The sequence below is a fragment of the Panicum virgatum genome, chromosome 2N, assembly GCF_016808335.1.
Source record: "Panicum virgatum strain AP13 chromosome 2N, P.virgatum_v5, whole genome shotgun sequence".
NCBI lineage: Eukaryota > Viridiplantae > Streptophyta > Magnoliopsida > Poales > Poaceae > Panicum > Panicum virgatum.
Genome location: NC_053146.1, coordinates 48,078,625 through 48,099,103, shown reverse-complemented (window position 1 = coordinate 48,099,103; position 20,479 = coordinate 48,078,625). Strand labels below are relative to the sequence as shown.

Below are 20,479 nucleotides of genomic sequence, written 5' to 3'. Positions count from 1 at the left end.
GAGCAGGATCTTTTTCCGCCTGGCAGCCACAATCCCTCCTCCTCCTGGCTCCTGTGGACGTGAACCGCCCCCCACGCAACACAACACCCCTGCAAACAGGGGCGAAGCTACATAAAATTGGAGGGGGGTGTAGCTAGATATATAAATTTGAGCTATTTACATGATAAAAGTTTGTTTCTAATCACTGATTTTGAAAAATTTTGGGGTGCAGATGCACCCCCTAGCTTGAATATAGCTTCGCCACTGCTTGCAAAAACGCTCTCTTATTCCTCGCAATGGTCCCATTTGTTTTTCTAAAATGCGTCCTAGAATGTGTTTTCTAGGTTCCGTATAAAATACTAAATAAAGTTTATTTACAAAATCTTTTTAGGAATGGATGTAATTTTTCGTGACGAGTCTAATGCCGGTAATTAATTGATGATTGACTACAGTAATACTACAGTACCATCATCTAATCACGCGATCAAAGACCTCGTTGGATTCTTCAGCGTTTCTAACGTAGAGATTCTGGAGTTGGTTTTATAAATTATCTCTATTTAACACCCCTAATCAGCGGTCAAATTGTGTTCTAACCTATTCCGGAAAAGAACCGAACAACGCCAATTTACGATAAAGATTGGTAGTATAGGAAATGCGAGCGATTCATCTGCATTCGGAGAGGATTACAAGAAGCTGAAAAGAGCTGATCCCGAGATCAGCATCTCTGAAAACCCTGCTCCCGGATTTTGCTCCCTCCTCACGTTTCCATTTCCTTCCTTCCTTCCTCTCTCGCCATCCGATTTTTAGCTTTCTCCCTCCTTTAAGAGAAAGGAAACCGCGAGCAATGCCCGGTATTTAACGGCCGGCGCGGTGTTGGCCGACGGCCAGGCGAGGCGAAGCGAGTTCTCTACGCCGAACACTTCACTCGTACGGGACGACGGCCATGGCGTCTGCGGGGTTGGAGGAGGCGTGCGCGGAGATCCGCGGCGCGTGCGGCAACCCGCGGCGCCTGGCCCTCCTCCTGGCCCCGCGGAGCCCCGCCGAGAGGCAGCGGATCAGGGCGGCCTACCGCGCCTCGTTCGGCGAGGACCTCGCCGCGGCGCTGCGGGGGACGCCCCTCGCGGCCGGCTCCGGCCAGGAGGACGAGGTAAAAGGTGCCGTGGGCGGGGCGGGGCGTCTCAGCCGTCGCGCGCGGCGGTCGAGTTCCTCACTTGTTTCTTGTTTTCTTTTCTTGTTCCAGCTCCGCAAGCTGCTCTACCTGTGGGCGCTGGAGCCGGCGGAGCGGGACGCGGTCGTGGCGCGGGAGGCGGTGGAGGGCGGTGCCACCGTGGCCGGCTACCGCGCCCTCGTCGAGGTCTTCACGCGCCGCAAGCAGGACCAGCTCTTCTTCACCAAGCAGGCCTACCTGACCAGGTTCAGGAGGAACCTGGACCAGGACATGGTCACCGAGCCGTCGCATCCTTACCAGAGGGTGGTCTTAGCATTCCTTGTCTCGTTCTTCTTTCAGTTAATCAATCTGCTCTCATGGTGTCAGCCAACTGAAACTCCTCACATTGCTGTTTCCTGATGATCCGGGCAGCTGCTGGTGGCTCTTGCGGCCTCCCGCAAGTCGCACCACGACGAGCCCAGCCACCACATTGCCAAGTGCGACGCGAGGAGGCTCCACGACACCAAGAACAGCGGCGCGGGGTCGGTCGTCGACGAGGCCGTGATCCTCGAGATGTTCAGCAAGAGGAGCACCCCGCAGCTCAGGCTGGCCTTCTGCAGCTACAAGCACATATACGGGCATGACTACACCAAGGCAAGTGAACCCATCAACTGCCTCATGGCACCCACTTCATACCTCAATGACCCTGCCCTGAGGCTATCTTGCAACAATGTCTGTATATGCAGGCTCTGAAGACAAATGGCCCTGGTGAGTTCGAAGAAGCTCTGAGAGCTGTTGTCAAGTGCATCTACAGTCCTTCCAAGTATTACTCCAAGGTGATACAAACAGTTGATTCAGTATCACTGGCAGACCGTTTACAGTACCTTATTATACATACCTCATCTGACTCATTCTTCTGTTCTTGGTCTTTCCAGTTACTGCAGAGAAGTATGCAATGCGCAGCAACTGATAAAAGGTTGGTAACAAGGGCAATCCTGGGCAGCGACGACGTCGGTATAGATGAGATCAGATCAGCGTTCAAGAGCTGCTACGGGAGTAACCTTGCAGATTTCATCCGAGAAAGCTTGCCCCAGAGTGATTACAGAGATTTTCTTGTGGCTGTGGCAAGAGGGTCAGCCGCCTCATGAAGCTGGCAGCTGGCACAGTGGAAACCTTGATCTGTCCATGGAAGTAAAAATAGTGCTTTGCATGCTGCACGAGTGTGTTGAACATGAAAAACAGCATCTGATGCCATCTGAACTTGGATTTCAAGGTTATGAAATGTTACCAGTTTATTTACAAAATTACTTCACTCGTGATGGCAAAAGTATCACATCCCATTATGCACAAAACGAAACATAACAATACACTTAACCCAGAGGGCTACATTACGAATGCACTTAGATGAGCTTCTTCTTACGAAAGTACTCTTGTAGATGCCACAGCTGCAAAACAGAGACTGCGACGCAAACGCTGAGAGACAACAAGCTCAACCACGTGACCCTAGCATTTGTCTTCTCACTGACATCTCTCATGTTAGCTTCTCTGCACCGAGATCAATTTAGGTCAAAGAGATTGTTATGCACTGGGATACCATTCAGGTACACGGATAACTAAAAGATGAAGATAGAAAAGAAGTGCACAGACTTGGATTTGAGCAGAAGCAGGTTTTCGTGGATTGATTGGACAGCTATTTCAAGCTTGAGTAACTCTAGCTCAACTCCCTGATTGCAAAACTCAATGTTAGTGGAGGAAATGAAAAACAATAAATAATGATATAAAATAAATAAAATAACGACACAACACCACATTTGACATTTGCATGTACTTCACCTCAATCTTTTCCTTCTTAGCAACAGAATCCCAGTCTTTAGCAGCAATCCCAATTTTCCAGTCAAGATTTAATTTCACCACTAACCCCCTGTCATCTCCCTCAACCCAAAAGCAAGCCAGGTAGTTTCCAGCTTCTGCTGTAGTAAATGCAAACTGGTCCATTGAAACATTTTCTTTCTTATGCACAATGTCGCCAAAAGGGGATGTTACCTGAGAATAATTCCCATCAGACATGTAACAGATGTTAGTACAACAGAAAAGGTCCAAAAGAAACAATCTGCAATAAGGCAACTCCCAGTTAATCCCCAGCTCCCTTCCTCGTTAATTGTTTTAATTTCTTTCTTCATTTCTCTAGACTTTCTCTGTACATTTGTTCAATTTTCTAATATATTTATAATCGCTAGGAGTAACCTTTTGCTATGAATAAAGTGAAAAGGACAATATTTACTCGCTACTACTCTGACCATCAAACCTGTATGGCAGGAGTACTGCGATTACCATAGTGGAAAAAAAGACGTACCCAGTGCCGTAGGCTCCCGCACTGTGCGGGGTCTGGGAGAGGTTATTAGCGGGAGGTCTTTCCCACACATCGTGCAATGTGTAGAGGCCACCGCTCGAACCTGTGACCTCTTGATTCACAGGCGGCAAGCACTACCACTTGCACCAGACCGCCCTGTGGAAATTAAGTCAGAAGCATGTGCAGATAGAATCTGTAGAATCAACTTCTTGTCCTAGTAGGATCATGTTGACTGCATGTCTGCATCAATGGTAAGGATAGTGAGGAGCTCCTAAATAAATCACACTTGTCAGTTCTTCAACCCAACGATCGTTTATGAATCTTTTCATCCATTTCCGCTAGCAGAATGATTTTTCAAATGACTGCGTTTTTCCTGTGCACGCCCAAAAACCACGAGCGACACTGATGAATGGATGTATACTGTATACCTCAAGTCATGTATGTACAATGTGCATAGGTTGCCATCCATTGGTACTGCTGTTTGGTAACTAACGCAAAACATAACATCAAAAAATCCACATACCAATCAGGTGAGTAAGACCTATATAGTACAATTCATCTCCCCCCTTCATTTCCAGTGTACAGACACAAGCACAGAGAAAAAAAATCTAGTTCGCCTTGGAGTCGTGATTCTCCAACCGATCCTCACGGTTTACCCGGAGTTGGAAGGCTAATTTTGCCGTATCACTCCCCACGTTGTACTACCCCGATCAATCCTGCATCCGGCTCTAACGATTGGTTACCTTGACGGCGACGGTTGGGTGGGCGTGGTGGTGCTCGTACAGGACGGAGTAGTCGCCGATGACGACGACGTTGGACTGGATCTCCTCCGACACGCACTTGGACCCCGACGGCGCAATCTCCAGCCACACCGCCCCCGCCCCCGCCGCCATCCACCACGCCGCCGCCGCCGCCGCCATCCACGCGCCACCTCGCGCCATCGACAGACTATTCTTACCAGCCACTGAGCGCCTGAGCCGCACCAACTGGCAACTGCCCCCCAATGAGATTATTAAAAAAAAGGCCACAACTCGCGATTCGTTAGGCCCACAAACATGACGATCACAATAATGGGCCCAGGGAATTCCGAGTTGGGCTCTCATTGGGCTGAAAATTTTGATCCCAGTCACATCTCGGCCCGGAACAAAAAAAAAACTCCAGGCTCCACTTGGAAAAAATAATTCGGCAGAAAAACGGGGAAAGGAGCAAGCAAGGAGATTGCTTGGTGGGAGGAGTTGGTGAGGAGAGGTCGCGGCCATGGAGAACCTTGCGCTGCTGTGGGGGATCATCGGGCCAGGCGTGGCCGGGGCCGTCTTCGGGGCTGGATGGTGGTTCTGGGTGGACGCCGTCGTCTGCAGTGCCGTCCCGGTCTCCTTCCTCCACTACCTTCCAGGTGAGAGCAGGAGCCCTAAGATTCGGTCTTGATGAAGCTGGCCCCTCCCTCTTTGTTTGTGAGATATTTGAGATTGGAGTTGATGGGTGTGATTCGTCGGGTGCGGGCGTGCTGCAGGGATCTTCGCGTCGCTGGCGGCGCTCATGTTCAACTGCGTGAACAAGGATGAGATCGGATACGACTATTACTCGCCCTACGGGGACGATTCCGAGTGGAGGTGAGCTTACTGGTCGATTTGGCATGGGTTGATCCAATTTCTGAATAAATTTAGGGCGTCGATCAATTGGAATTCAGATAATACGAGTAAACCCTGATTGTTATGATGCATTTTTTAATGGATTTGGAATTTAGTCAGTTGTACATGATTTAATGAATTCTTAAATTGTCTAGAAAATGAGCTCATGTATAGTTCACTCAAAAACTAAATGCACTGGCTTCGTGCTAAACACAAATATGCAACTTTTTTTTTTGAGAGAGAACAGAAATGTGCAACTGATTACTCTCATCTCATGCTATACTTAGATATGATGGCTCCTATCTACCCTTCCTTTTTTTCTTGGGTATTCTGAATTTTAAGTCACTGTGTTTTCTTGTAATGTATATAAACCCTATAACAATAACACCCAGCCTGTTGATTGCTTTCAATATCACATACGAAATCCTTGCTTCCGATTATCAAAAGTAGAGAATTTCATTAATTTTTCATCAACCTAAGTTGCCACTAATGTGCCTATATAAGTTGAAAATAGTTTGTAAAATTATAAAGAGGCTTCCAACTTCCTCTTGAGCAGTTACATTCTAACTCCAACATGTTTTTAATAACTACCTTCCCACTTATGTAACTCTGTTATTCATTTATCCAGAAGAGTTGAAGAAAAAAATGTTGCATGTTGAATCTAGTCTGATTCGCAAATCGTCCCTAAAGCTGATTTTATTATGAAAGCTCCATCAATCTGATTAGAAGTTAAGTGGGTTAGAGAAGTCCTATCTCCTAATAATGTTTCCTGTGTTATCGATTACTTACTATTTATTCAATTAAGTCAACTAGTTCACTTCTCTTTTGGTTGTTTTATCAATTAATCCAGTTTATCTATATTTATAGGGTAGCATAGCTTCCAGTGTTAGATGCAGCTGATCCTTGTTTAAAGGCTTCACCAATATTCTGTGGTCCTATAGATTTTAAAGATGCCTGCAACAGCATAAAGCTTGTAAACTCAAATTCTGTTGAATTTATGCAATATTTCAATGATCTAAAAAAGAGAGCCAAAATATGGAAATGCTGTTGGTAGAAATTCATATGTGGGCAGACAAAAAGACCATTTAGTTTAACTCAAAACATGTCTTGCACGATGAGCCATAATTGTAAGTCCCATACTCCCATGCAATCATTCTCATCAAGACCAGTACCAGAATTTGCTAAACCAGTTCAATGGAACTTGAAAGAATGCATGTTAAAGTTTGAACTTTCAATCTTCAACTTGAGTAGCCTAGACTTGTCATCCCATCCTTACATCCATTGGCAAGGACCTGAACCACTTGTCTGAAGTTTCATCCGCCTAAGTTCATGAGGGGAGGTAGGGATTTCAGTTCTTTTTAATCATTTATGCTGTGCAATAGAAACCTCAAATTACGTTTGTACTTTCTACCAAAAGGGCCTCAAGTTTCTAGCGTTATGCTCAGTGATGTCGTGATGCAAGTGCTGACACCATTGGATAGTAGTGGGTCCACTAGCCAGTTCATTTTTATCCCACATCCTGTGCTCTGAAATCTGGGTTGGTTCTTTTTAATGAGTTTGGTCGACCCAATGACCCCAACAATAGTAGACTTGCATTCCTAATTGTGTTCTGTATGGTTGCATCAATTTTGATGTGGTTCTGCAAGGCATCACACGGTCCTTGTTAGTATCCCTAGTCAAAAGCGCTGCATATATGAAAAATTCTTCCTCATGGGTTGTATCACAGGCACTTAATTTCTTAGCTAGTTAGCTGTGATGAAGTATTCTAACATTCTTTTCTTGACTTGCAGAGTGAAGCTCTGGCTTTTTGTTGCATATGTTGTTTCTTTTGTCTGCCTAGCTGGATCTGTTGGTTTGTTGGTGCAAGATGCGCTGACAGACAAGGGCCCATCTGTCTGGACTGGTGTTGCTGGTGTTCTGCAATGCGTTCTCGTGTTGATAAGGTATATTTGTGTTTCTCATGCACGTGACTCCTATTCAATTGCCATTAGGCGTTCTGACTTTCCATCATCCTTGCACAGCGGGTTGATATATTGGACATGCCACTATGAAGATTAAGCGCGGAAAGTTCCGAGCAGATGGTTTGCAAGCAAGGCTGGTCATAATCGTGTGAAGGAAATTATTTCTGGCAGCGTATGGTTCTGTGTGATGGGAAACCATGCCTACTGTAGAGTGGGACGGGTAGATGTTTCGTTTGTGCATATCTTGACTGTTTATCGGAAATGATGCTTAACACCAGTGCACGTTTTTCTTCCAACCTGTGATGCGTCCTGATCATGCATGTCAAGAGGGTAAAACTGAAACTGACAGTTAATTGGCCCAGCGTCGCAATTGACAGTGAATTGCTGCAGTAAGTTAGTATTAAATCCAGATGCCCAGTGTCGCAATTGACAGTAAATTGCTGCAGTAACTACTACGTGACGCTGACGCCTCCTGGTCAGTTCCGGTTGACTTCATTAAATCCAGATGCCGTGTCATCGTTACTGCTGCTGATTGGTATAGTGTCTTGGTGGTACCGAAGCTGATGTCCAGCTATGACAGTCAGTGTTGTTTATGCCGAAGGGCTGCGTTTCCTTGTATTTTTTTTATTTTATAATCCGGAGACACATTGCTGAACTGCCGGTACCCGGCTTTTTCTCGTATGTTTTGCTGAAGACGGCGTAGGGCCCACCTGCCGGCTGGGCACGATCGCAACCGTGTTGTGTTGTGTCGATCGAGAGCATCTGAATCCCGTTACGTTCAGCTCGATAGCAATGTGGGAGTAGTATAAAAAGTTTATATGGCCGCCTCCGATGAAAGTAACAACATCCCGTTGCGCCTCGTCACTCGTGGCGCGTTGCTCGCGCAGCCCTGATCCAGCTTCGTCGCTTTCCCCGAAGCGTACACGGTGGGCGACTCCTGCTTCGGGAATACCGGTAGTGTGGTTGTAACCTAGCGACTTCTTCGACCTGGGCAAAGCTTTCAGTATCGGTACAGTACCGTACAAAACTGCAGAAACTTCGTGGCTCTACTGAGGGTGAAGGAGACGTCGAAAGACTGGAAGAGGCTTGACATGGGTTGGTTGATTCGAAAGGGAGTACGTCACCGTTTGCCAGTTTGCGAAATAAGGGTTTCAGACAGATTGAGACGAGAGAATGAGAGATCCTGCAATCCAAACAAAGACTGAGGGGCCGTTTAGTTCCCAAAAATTTTTGGGCTGTTTGACCACAAATTAGAAGTATTAAATATAGATTAATTATAAAATTAATTACACAGATGGACGGGAAATCTATTAAGGCTAATTAATCTGTCATTAGTGGTAGCACAACATTGTTTAATCATTGCATAATTAGATTCATCTCGCGATTTCACCCGGGGGTTATGGAATATGTTTTGTCAATTATCCACATTTAATACTCCAAATTAGTAGTCAAACGTTACAAGTTATTGTAGCACGTGAAAATTTTTAAGAACTAAAAAGGCTCTGAAGTCCTGCATGTTCGACGTGAAAAACTCTCACCTCCCTCCTCACCGTACTAGCAAAATTGATGATGTGTCATAAATTCTAATACTATGAAACTCTTAGTGAAACGCCAACTGGAACTGGTCTTACTTGAGCTTGCTCTTACTCAAATTGCGTGGATTCCAATCCCGGCCTAATAATTATAAAAAATATAGGCTGGCTGAGACCTACTAGTCACCGTGCGTGGATTCTCCGGCGAAACAGCGTTGCCCTGCCGCGGCGGACGAACTCACCCGGCACCCGCGTCAATCTGTGAGAACGCGCGCTGCTTGCTCCGTTCACGGAAACGCCGCGCACCTTGCCGTCGCCGGCGGCTGCGGGCGCGGCGCCCTCGGGGGCGCGTCCGTCTGAGAGGGACAGGCCGGAGCTGCGACGGCGCCAGATGGTCGGCGCGCGGGGTCTCCGCGATCTCACTCTCACGTGTCCCGTGCCAGCCGCGTCCCTCGCGGGCCCGGGATGTGACACGCAACTCCCGGCGCCGGTGCCAACGCCCCCAAACAAGAGATCTCCCCGAAATATGATCCCCGTGTTTAGGCTTTCGGTTACTGCTGTTTTGTGATGCTCATGCTCCTGATATAAAAGTTATCTGCAACTCTGGGTTTCAAACAAAAAAGGCTAGTTTGTTAAAAGGTCCTATAGCAGTTAATAACCCCATCAACATGGCGGGTGAGATAAAATCTTTCCATCTCCAGAAAACTATATTTTTAGGGGTAGAAAAATGTATATTGAGTATACGAAACAATTCACACCAAACTGTGAATAGAGTAGTATCTTTTAGGGTAATATATAGGTGGTTGTACGTATATTTTTTGAGGGTTGGTTGTACGTATATCAAAAAGAAAAAGTTTTCTTCAAAAAAAAAAAGTTATGTAAATCAAATTGTTATAGGTAAGTGATGACATGCATCTCCTGCGCTACTTAAAGACTTCATTTACGTCTAGTTAATTTGATGACCTAGAGCTAAACAGTTATTTTTCACTTTTGAAAGGAATTTTTTTAATAAATGAAATCGCCGTTTTCACCTTCTTTATTATAAATATTGAAATAAGCATCTGGCTTGTGCCTGAGTGAATAAATAAAGATTCTCCTAGCTAATCTTCACTTAGTAAGATGCATTCATGAGTAGCAAATCTCTACTAACCGTAAAAGAGGGGAGAAACAACTACATACCTTCTAACCCTGGCCATCCCTCGTGTCGCTCTCCCTCTCTAACTAAAACCACAGGGCTCTCTCAAAAAAAAAAAAACTAAAACCATAGGCAGCCATCGCCTGCTCTCTCTCTCTCTCTCTCTCTCTCTCTCTCTCTCTCTCTCTCTCTCTCTCTCTTTCTCTCTCTAGAAAAACAGCGTTCACATCCTTGCGCCGTGAACGTAGCATTTGCTCCGAGTCCACCATTAAACTAGTCGTCGTCTCCCTCTTGTTGTTTCCCTCCTCTGCTTCGGTTACGTCGAACCTTCATAAAGCCCCCCTCCCCTCGCCCACATCTGCCGTGATCAACCACGAAACGCACCTCCAGGCGCCGGTCCTGGATAGACACGGCGGCGGAGCCGAGGAGAGGGAGGCAGGGCGGTCGAAGAGAGGGGGATAGATGAAGCCCAAGAACGGCGCCGCCGCCTCGGAGAGGAGGCTGCTGTCGCGGCGGATACTGCTCCTCTGCTTCGTCAGCTTCTTCCTCGGCATGCTCATCACCGACCGGTGAGTCTCAATAGATTGGTTTCGGTTCTTGCTGCTTTCTTCGAGCCACGCAAGTCTGGTGTCTGCGCCGTTCGTGCGATGGATGCAATGCTTACGGGTGCTGGTCCGGCGATGGTTTTCGTGGCAGGTTTGGATCGGTGCCGAGCCCGATCGTGGTGCCGCGCCGGCTGCACGAAAGGGAGCTGCAGAGCCTATCTCAGGAGTTTGTTGCCAGGCCGGTAGGGCTGCCTAACCCCTTACCCTGAATTAGTTTTTCCCCAATTTTTTATGTTTATCCTTTCTTTATGTTGCTTTAAAATATGCTCACCTTTCCACTTCAGATATTGTTATATGCATTATATTCATGACTGCATATTCATATTTCCAAGTTCTCGTTTGAAAGACAGGGCAGTGTTCATTAGGCCGAAAAACATCGTTTAGAGACATTGGCGGTTTAGGGACCATATGTGGATACGTTGTGCACCATTCAAGCATTAATGAAGTACCTCTTGCAGTCTTGATGGTCGAAAGCACTTGTTTTTGAAAATTATTCCTGCATTTGACTACACTTTTCAATAAAATACTCCTTTTGAGATGTAATAGTAGTTCTCGTAACGGGATGCATAACTCCCTTTCTTGATTTCAGAAACCAGCTAACGATAGGGACATCATGGGGGAGGTGTCAAAGACTCATGAGGCCATACAGTATGTCGTCGTGAATCCTGAAAAGTGTTCTTTACCACCGGTGGCTCTCTGAACCATCAAGTTTTCACTAATTTGGGAACCATTTGGTGTTTAGATATTTGGAGAAGTCAATTGATACACTGCAGATGGAGCTGGCAGCAAAGCGCAGTAGCAATGAGCTACATGGGGAAAGTGCAGGTGGCATAAGTAAGCAGAGGAAAAGAGCTTTTATTGTGATCGGGATCAACACCGCCTTCAGTAGCAGGAAGCGTCGGGATTCTGTAAGGGAGACCTGGATGCCTCAAGGTTCGCTCTCCCCACCCAAACTTAATTTTTCTTCCCTGATGCTGGTTAGCGGTTGTTTATTGTGTTCCTTATTCCTAGGCTCCTAGCTAGAAGAAATGGTACAGGAATCTTTTTTGAAAGATCCAATGCTGCAGGAACTCTCTATTAGAGCTTACTGTTCTTTATATTTTACTGTGCTTACTGTCTGTAGCAAACTAACTATGCTATTTATTAGGTGAGAAACTCAAGAAACTGGAAGAGGAAAAGGGAATCATCATCCGATTTACAATAGGACATAGGTATGGTTAAATGTATTATCTTTACATTTTAAATCTGTTCAAATATTATTTCTGAACACCAGTGGAAAGCTGTGCATATTTAGTGAAAAAAGGAACAAGTTCAGAAAACAGCAGCATCTTGTTCTATTGTGCTTCATATAGATTTGAAATAGTAGTTCATTTGGCTCAAACTTCTAAAAAACTAGACTGCAATTTTTCAACCGATGACTACTGCTGATGATTTCTAGCTTTAAAATTTTGATAAAGAAGCAGCACACTGACTACTACTATATTGAAACCGAAAAAGATAGACGTATAGTTGGCAGTGTCCCCTTCAGTTTTCAAGCGTTCCTAGCAGCTGGAGCCTGGAGCATAAATATTCCCTGATTTATTTAAACTAAAGTATTCTCTGACATGAGTCTAAATACATGCATTATTGAAGCAATAACTGGCTTTTATGTGTTGCAGTGCTACATCAAACAATGTCCTTGACAAGGCTATAGACGCGGAGGATGAAATTCATCATGATTTTCTTAGGCTGGTATGATATAATTTCCACCAATTATTTGACCATAACATATTTTTTACTTTGATTTTCATCACGATTTTTCTTAGGCTGGTATAACTTTCTGTTGAACCGCAATCATGGAAATCCGTGACTCTCCCTCTGATTTGGGGACTCTCTCAGTGTGAAACTGTGTTCTGATGCAACTCTACATGTATGACACATAGGACCATGTTGAAGGGTATCACAAGCTATCTGCAAAGACCAAGATATTCTTCTCCACTGCTGTGGCCTTATGGGATGCAGACTTCTACGTCAAGGTGGATGACGATGTTCACCTAAACCTAGGTACTACTCTTTGTATGCACCTCTAAATCCACCAACTATATTGGATAGATTTCTTATTTATTTATGACGATGTCCAGGAATGCTCGTCGCAACCCTTGGTCGGCATAAATTGAAACCACGGGTCTATATTGGCTGTATGAAGTCTGGACCAGTCCTTTCTGACAAGTAATTCTTCTGAAAACATCATAGCTACTTAAGTTCCAATACATCAAATTCTATAGATAGTAACATTCCATTTCACTGTTTTTAAATCAGAAATGCAAAATACCATGAGCCTGAGTTTTGGAAGTTCGGGGAAGATGGGAACAAGTACTTCCGACATGCCACCGGACAGATATATGCCATCTCCAAGGATCTTGCCACATACATCTCAATCAACCAGTAAGATCAGAGAACAGTTGTGCTCATTCAGACAAGAAAAACCATTTCTTGAGTAGCTACTGATGCAACTATATTCATCATATAACCCAGGCCTATATTGCACAAATATGCGAATGAAGATGTATCGCTCGGTGCATGGTTTATCGGGCTCGATGTGGAGCACATCGATGACAGGGACATGTGCTGTGGCACACCACCAGGTCAGTTTCCTCAGCTGTTTTATTATACCATGCACAATTTCTGAAATTGAAAGTCACTGTGGCGTTTCTTACCAATCTTTGCTCTCTGAAACTGATTCTCAGACTGCGAGTGGAAGGCTCAAGCAGGGAACGTCTGCGTCGCATCATTCGATTGGAAATGCAGTGGAGTCTGCAATCCGGTTGAGAGGCTAAAATACGTGCACTCGAGATGCAGTGAAGGTGAGGATGCCATTTGGAGCGCCTCATTCTGACTGGGTGCTGAACTGCTGATGAGGGTTCACAGGCTGAAGAGACTAGAGAGTCAGATCACGAGGCCCCATTGATTCTAGTATATACAGACACTGCGACACAGGCCGTGCTGATGGTAGCTCCCTCGTGTTCCCTGGAAGACTCCTTTGTCTGGTAAAGGAAATTAAGAGAAGAGAATCATGCATGTCTGATAATGGAAGGAACTACAGGGATACATGAGTTTTTCTTTTCTTTTCTTTTTTTGGTTGAGAAATAGGTGTTACAGGCATACTGGGCTCACGTGCTGATGTGCGTATACATGTTTTTCAATCAGTGCAGTGCAGAAACACGATTACATTGGATTAGTTCATTTGTCTCGTTTGAGAATGACTACATTGTCTCGGTGTGTTCTATCTATCCTTGTGGCAGCAGATACACCGAGATACTGAAAATCGGAGTATGTATTTGTGGAGTATCCCTTTGATCAGGTAAGCAGAGAATGTTAGTGTTGATCTCCACCGTTTGGGCCCAACGGACCAAACAGGCCTTGACTCGCGCCCTAATTGGGGGCGCCCAGCCCGTGGAAGGCTGGTGGCCCCCGTTTTGCAGCACACATATAAAAAAAAGAGGTGGGGGTCAGTCGCACTGAGTCCAAAGTTCGTCGCTCTTAGCCCCACCAACAGAAACCCTAGCCGATCGGGATGTGCTGAGAGCGACGGGAAGCGCCACCGGCTCGCCGTCACCCCTGCGTTACACCTTCGCCGCCCCTGCGCCACGCCGCCGCCGCCATCCTCGACTACTACGGCAGACTTCCACGGCGGCGCCATGGATCATGCAAGTGTGACCAGAGAAATGTTTTGCCCACAGAAAGTGAGTTAACACGATTGATCTACTCTTAGACGTTCGATTTATTCTAACAATGGTATCAGAGCCGACCTAATAAAGTAGATCGAATTGGGAATGAGGATTCGCTCGCGAATCGAAAGACACAAAGGAATAAGTAAGGAATAAGAAAGAAAGAAATCAAATCGATCTCGGATCGACAAAGAAAACGAATCCCAAATCCTAGTTGGTGCGGAGGATTCGAAAGATTGCATCATTTTTATGCAAATCGAAAGAAAAGACGAAGAATGATCCAAACCCTAACCCTAGAAAGAAAGAAGGGCCGTGGGATTTATCTGGTCCTGCGCAATCACCACCGCCGTCGTGCGGGCCAAATCTGCGCCGCCATTCGTCGGGGCGCGGCACAGAGACAAGTCGCAGCTCGCCGCCGGGACGCGAAAGCGCGCGCACGGGGGGTCTCGCGAGTCAGGGCACCGTCAACGGCCCGCTCGACGGCGGCGCGTTCACCATCCGGCGAGCGCGCACGCCGGCGAGGGAGCCATGGCAGCGCCGCCACCTCCTCCTCCGGCGAGCCACGCTCGGGCCGCCACCTCCTCTGGCCACCACGGACCGCCGCCGCTCCGTGCTCGCCTCTGTGAGCGCTGCGGACCGATAGGGGGAGGAGAGAACAAAGAGTCGCACTAGGGCTCGCCGGCCATGGTGGCTCAGTGGCCGGGTCGAGCGGCTCAGCAGCAAGAGGCCGGCGGCGGCGCCACTCGAGTCGACGGAGACAGAGAGAAGGGAAAGAGCAAAATGAGCTAGGGTTACGGGGTGAGCGGCCGGCGCCGGATTTTTGCCTTGCCGAAAGCGACGGAGGACCGTCTGATTTCATCCGACGGCAGGGAGTCCACCGGCTCAGTGGTGGGCCAGTTTCGGCCCAGGCGGGTTAGCGCTTTCCCGGCCCAGGCCCTGGTTGTGGCCTGGTGCGCGGGGGCGCAACGCACGCAAGCAGGCCTTGGGCCAAATTTGCTAGCCGGGCCAAGAGCGTAGTAACGAAAAGCTTCAGTTTTTTCTTTACTTCAGAAGCTTTTTGAATAATGGCTTGATGAATTTGATCTCTATTCAAGTTTGCACCAATGTGGGCGAGAGAAAGTTGTGATGACTCATGTGCTGGTTTATCCCACACTGGGAGAAAAGTTTGGAGTAGCTTTGCTATTCTAGAATTGATCGGGCACTTCTATTGTGTCACAGTGATTAAGCACTCAATGAGTTTAAGAAGAATGGAAAGTTATATACGAACCTAAAGATAAGAAAGATATGCGAGCGGACTTGCTAAAGTACTGGTAATAAAGGACTCTATTGAGTTCGTGAAGTGAAATGAGGAAAAAGTACTGCCATATCGATTAAAGTACTCTATTGAGTTCTCAAAGTAAAATGAGTAAAAGGTACTCCCATACGAAGTAATAAATTACTTGATTCTGCATGTCATAATCATGTGGATGAAGTAAGTAAAAAAAAAGTTTCCTCATTCACGAAAGTTGTGAATAGTTTTCGAAATTGTGGTAGAAAAGTTCAAGCCACATTTCGAGCGAGAGAAATATGAGATAGTTAAGAAAGATACTCCCCTGTAATGTGCATTGAAAGTAAGAGATGATCTAATAAAGAATGAATGTGACAGTCGGGGGAGTACAACGATCACTATACTGATACCCATGTGCAAAGAAATAGCTAAATTTGGTCACTATACTAATACCCCTATGCAAAGAAATAGCTAAATTTCAGCATTCATGCTGGACGACCCTCAAAGATAGTAAGATGGTGTTTACAGAGCACATATAAAATCTTTAACAGATGGAACCCAAATCTGGGGGAGTATGGTATGTAGAGACCTAAGATTTGAAGAGAAGTAGGAATGCGTGTCCACTTCAATGATTCAAGAACATAGGTTTCTCATGCCTACTGATGTTGCATACAACACCTGTTGTTAGCTGTAAAAGAAAATGAATAATGTAAAGAAGGATCTTGTTATGCAGGACCTTGTTAATCTATTGCCATTTGGCAAAATGAGCAACAGCAGCCCTATACAAAGTAAGAAAAATCAAATGGAGATTGTTCACCTATTTGAGGAAGTCACAAAAATTCCACAGGTTAAGACCATGGAAAAAGAAATGATTCCTAAAAGAGCCATTACAGTAGGTTGTAATGAACCTACAAAACGAAATGTGACTCCAAAGGGAATGATGAAAGATATAAAGCAAAACTTATGACAAAAATTTTAGTCAAAGAGAAGAAAGAACACGTGGGATACCACAATAACAAATCCATTTATGGATTAAAGCATATCATTGAACTGTGGTATCTAAAGTTTAAATGAAACGGTATGAAATTTTGGGTTTAATGAGATTGAGGAGGACAATAGCTTTTAAGCAAAGTTAAAGAATGGGAAGTCTGATTTCCACATCTTAAATGAAGGTAGCATCCTACTTTTTAGTGGTGGTGTTAATATACTGTTATAGGTAAAGAATTTTTGTCCTCAAGTTTTGATCTCGGTGATGGATTTTCATTCTACGAATGACTCATCGAGATAAAAGGAAGGGGTATTATGGTTATCACAAATGCATACTCAGAAAAGATTCTAAAGAAATGAAGTATGCGAATGAGTGAACCTACGCCTGTTCCAATTGTCAATGGTAATAGTTTTGGGAACCTTAGTGTTCCAGGAACCAATGTGAAACGGAAATAGTCCCATATGCTTCAACTGTTGGAAGCTTTATAAGCGCGCAAGTAAAGAACTTACCCTGTCATATTTTGTGTATCCGGGTTATTTTGGCAAAAGTTCAATCCAGATATAGATTACTGGAATGAAATTAAGAATATCGGCCTCATGCTAAGTTGAAAAGATCAAGTACTCTCAAAAGGTTGTGAGTACAAAAGTAGAACTTGTGAAATGTATAGCGAAATCCACAATTGTCGCTAACTTTTACACTTGGAGGTTTTGTGTGGAAAAGCTCCAAAATAAAGCAATTATGATCATTGTGATGCAAAGATATGGTATAGCATGATACGAGGCTGAGGGGCAGGCAAAATGATTAAGAGAACCTGTACCCGGAGTTGATAATGGTTGACAACAGCGATAACCATTAAAGTAGTTTGCTCCAATGACAATGAGTCAAGTGTGGTGGCAAACACATTGACACAAAGTTGTATGTTGTAAAGGAGAAAGTCCGGAATCATGATGAAATAAATTGTGAATATAAATGACAGAAAGTATTTGCGGATCCGCTTACTAAAGGCTTGTCGCCCAGTGTGTACAGAGAACACACAGTCGACATGGGTTTATGGTATAGCCTATATTTTCCGGACGATAAAAGACCAAAGTTAAAGTATCTATTTCAGAACCGAGAGGTGTGTTGTAGCTGTTAAGTCCATCAGCTATTGACCGTGACGATGAGGCATGCTCATATGCACTGATCCGTGATGGAGTAGGTAGATAAAGAATCAAGAATGAAGAAAGTAAAGATTGAAATAAGTTAAAAGATGAGATGAGATCAAGGGGGAGAATGTTAGTGTTGATCTCCACCGTTTGGGCCCAACGGACCAAACGGGCCTTGACTCGCGCCCTGATCGGGGGCGCCCAGCCCGTGGAAGGCTGGTGGGCCCTCGTCGCGCAGCACACATATAAAAGGAAGAGGTGGGGGTCAGTGGCACCGAGTCCAAAGTTCGTCGCCCTTAGCCCCACCAACAGAAACCCTAGCCGATCGGGATGTGCTGAGAGCGACGGGAAGCGCCACCTACGCCATGCCGCCGCCGCCATCCTCGACTACTATGGCAGACTTCCACGGCGGCGCCATGGATCATGCAAGTGTGACCAGAGAAAGGTTTTGCCCACAGAAAGTGAGTTAACTCGATTGATCTACTCTTAGACGTTCAATTTATTCTAACAGAGAAGCATCTGCAAGAGTAGTCTCTTTTCAAGACTCACTGAACTTTCAGCGTTTCAGTGGGTATGCACAGCACCAATGGCGGTCTTCGTAAAAAAACTGCACAAGTCTGAACCAAATAAACACAAATCGAAACCAGCTTACTTACATGGTTCTACAAAAAAAAGAAAAAAATTAAAAGAAGAAAACGGCAATGTGTTTGCCACGGTTCCGGACTAGCTGCGCCGGAACCTGAGCGGCGGAGGCTACCCTGGCATCGTGGAGCAGTGGACGGTGTACCAGCCCCGCAGGCAGAGTTCCCCCCCTTCAACGTTCCGCCCCCGGTCTGGAAGGTGCGCCAGGACCGGCGGGAGGAGGAGCTCCGGCGTGTGCGGCAGGGAGGCAGCAGCAGGCGGGGCGACGCCGCCAAGGATGACCGCGCTCGCCTGCAGCCGCGGTACAACAACGACCACCCCAGGCACACCTTGGAACGCCATCGGCGCCACGACGAGCACGACGACGACGGCAACCCCGGCGCCCATGGCTCCCGCAGTCGTTCTATCCGCGGTGCCGGGAACGTGGGCCAGGAGCCGGTGTTCAGGGTGAGGGACCGCTCCCCACCAAGGCGCAACTGGGGCTCCGGCCATGACGGCAGGCGCCGCGACGCTTCCCCGCCGGCCCCGATTGACAAACTCGTCACCATCCGCGACTTACGCGCGGAGAACGACGCCAGGCTCAGGTTCCTCTTCAAGGCGCAGGCGGCGTCGATGCAGGACGTGACAAACAATCTGATCAAGAATCACTCCGTGAGGCTGAATCACGACCTAGTCATCCCGGCCATGAACAACTACATCAACAAGGCGCTGTGGCTTGCTGACAAGCTGGGATTCGATGACGAGCCCATCCCAGCTCCTGTGTTTTGTTACAGGGAATGAAGCCTTGTCCAGCGGCAACGCGGTGGTGGCGGCTCCGGGGAACGACGAGGCCGCTGGGTCTCCCCTGGAGCTGGCACAGTACGACGTCCCGGTGGCGGCAACCTTCCAGAGGCTCAAACAGTACCTGCAGGCTGTTGAAGATGGTGCTCCCCAGGCCATCACCATGGAGATGGTGGCTGGAGCACTGGATAGGATGCAGGCTGCGGCGGCCCAGGCGTCTGCGGACCTGCAGCTCGCCTGCATCTCCGTGGGGCAGCCGGCATCGCCGGCGTCTGTCGTCCCTCCTAGCCCCACGGGGGAGGGGGAGAGGCGGCTGGCGGATGTCACCCACGCCAACGCCGACGGCAACGACAACGACAACTCGGGCCTCGACGTCTTCTTCACCACGCCGCCGCCGCCCGCAATCAGGCCGGAGCCAGAGGTACTGCGTCAGGTCCAGGTTCGACGCCGCAGGACTTACGACATGTCCAAGGTGCGTCGGAGTGCGCGGCTGGCAGCCAAGCCAGCAATGCCAGCGTTGAAGAAGGCACAGATCAACCTGTGCCACCAGCTTGGACTCATCGCTGATGAACGTGCACCGATCGAGAAGGCTCTGATCGACTACATCAACATGTACAAGGGGCCGCTGCCACAAGATGTTGTGGCAGCACTGTCCACCTTCTTCGGCATCCACGACGAGTTCGAGATTCAGCTGGACGAAGCGATGATGGGGCTGGCGGGCGTCGGCATCGACGACGTCCAGGAGGTGATCAATGAAGCTGATGAATGATCGCGCGCCTGTGCGGCAACTGGGGGCTCGCCGGGAGTCGTCTCCACCGGAATCCTCCAAGATTGTGCTTTTGGACTACGTGTTTCGGCTTTGCTTCATCCCTTTCATGAACTATGTGTGTCTGAACCTTTCATCCAGCGCTATTGCCATTTGCATCGTCGTACTGCTAAATTTCAAGTCCTATGTTCTGTTGTGCTGCTCAACTCCACCTCGCTTCATTGCTGCGACCTGCATGAGTGACACTGATACAACATGACAGCGCCAAACTTGGATGTGCTGTGTTGGAATGTGCGAGGCTTGAACTCCACTGCACGCTGCATCACCGTCCACGAGCTCATGGCAGCGACACACTGTCATCTTGCTTGTTTCCAGGAAACAAAGCTAGCGTCCGTTGATGGGGCCTTCGCGGCTTTTATTAGCGGCTACAAACTCAACAGCTAAGCGCATAAGCCGGCACATGGCACTAGAGGCGGCATTCTACTGCTCTGGAATGACAACCTTTTAGACCTACGTGATATTGTGATCAGGCGATTCTCCGTAACAGCCACTGTCTCCATCATCGAGTGTGGGACTACCTTCTCCATCACGGTAGTCTACGGCCCGGCACGGGACAATCACAAACAGGCGTTTCTGCGGGAGCTGCGAAACTCCAAACCGGCCGGGGATGTCGGGTGGCTTGTTTTGGGTGACTTCAACCTCATCTACCAAGCCAGAGACAAAAACAATCGGAACTTAAATTTGCGTAGAATGCGACAATTTCGTGCAGCGCTTTCCTTCTGCGAGCTGAGAGAAATTCACCTCCAAAACCGAAAATACACGTGGAGTAACGAAAGGAGGCGGCCCA

General features: G+C 47.1%; 4 protein-coding genes across 4 annotated transcripts; 3 read left to right on the top strand and 1 right to left on the bottom strand.

The window, feature by feature from the left end:
* The first annotated feature begins 664 nt into the window (after positions 1-664).
* On the top strand, positions 665-2,413 carry LOC120660852 (annexin D8-like). The gene is made up of 5 exons (XM_039939494.1): positions 665-1,126; positions 1,220-1,450; positions 1,559-1,780; positions 1,873-1,962; positions 2,062-2,413. Exons 1-5 carry the CDS (start codon positions 923-925, stop codon positions 2,272-2,274), a joined length of 960 nt encoding a protein of 319 aa, XP_039795428.1. The 5' UTR covers positions 665-922; the 3' UTR covers positions 2,275-2,413.
* LOC120660853 (transmembrane emp24 domain-containing protein p24delta3-like) lies at positions 2,359-4,458 on the bottom strand. Its single transcript, XM_039939495.1, has 4 exons — positions 4,220-4,458; positions 2,960-3,169; positions 2,774-2,850; positions 2,359-2,671 (listed from the first exon to the last, which is right to left on the bottom strand). The coding sequence occupies exons 1-4, from the start codon at positions 4,415-4,417 to the stop codon at positions 2,527-2,529; spliced, it is 630 nt and encodes a 209-aa protein (XP_039795429.1). The 5' UTR covers positions 4,418-4,458; the 3' UTR covers positions 2,359-2,526.
* A 176-nt stretch (positions 4,459-4,634) lies between these two features.
* LOC120660850 (transmembrane protein 50 homolog) lies at positions 4,635-7,460 on the top strand. Its single transcript, XM_039939493.1, has 4 exons — positions 4,635-4,869; positions 4,987-5,086; positions 6,895-7,047; positions 7,126-7,460. Exons 1-4 carry the CDS (start codon positions 4,734-4,736, stop codon positions 7,160-7,162), a joined length of 426 nt encoding a protein of 141 aa, XP_039795427.1. The 5' UTR covers positions 4,635-4,733; the 3' UTR covers positions 7,163-7,460.
* Positions 7,461-9,982: 2,522 nt separating this feature from the next.
* LOC120660849 (beta-1,3-galactosyltransferase 7-like) lies at positions 9,983-13,641 on the top strand. The gene is made up of 11 exons (XM_039939492.1): positions 9,983-10,301; positions 10,429-10,519; positions 10,927-10,985; positions 11,080-11,270; positions 11,485-11,548; positions 11,996-12,068; positions 12,260-12,380; positions 12,458-12,545; positions 12,636-12,761; positions 12,852-12,961; positions 13,064-13,641. The coding sequence occupies exons 1-11, from the start codon at positions 10,195-10,197 to the stop codon at positions 13,210-13,212; spliced, it is 1,179 nt and encodes a 392-aa protein (XP_039795426.1). The 5' UTR covers positions 9,983-10,194; the 3' UTR covers positions 13,213-13,641.
* The last annotated feature ends 6,838 nt before the right edge of the window (positions 13,642-20,479 follow it).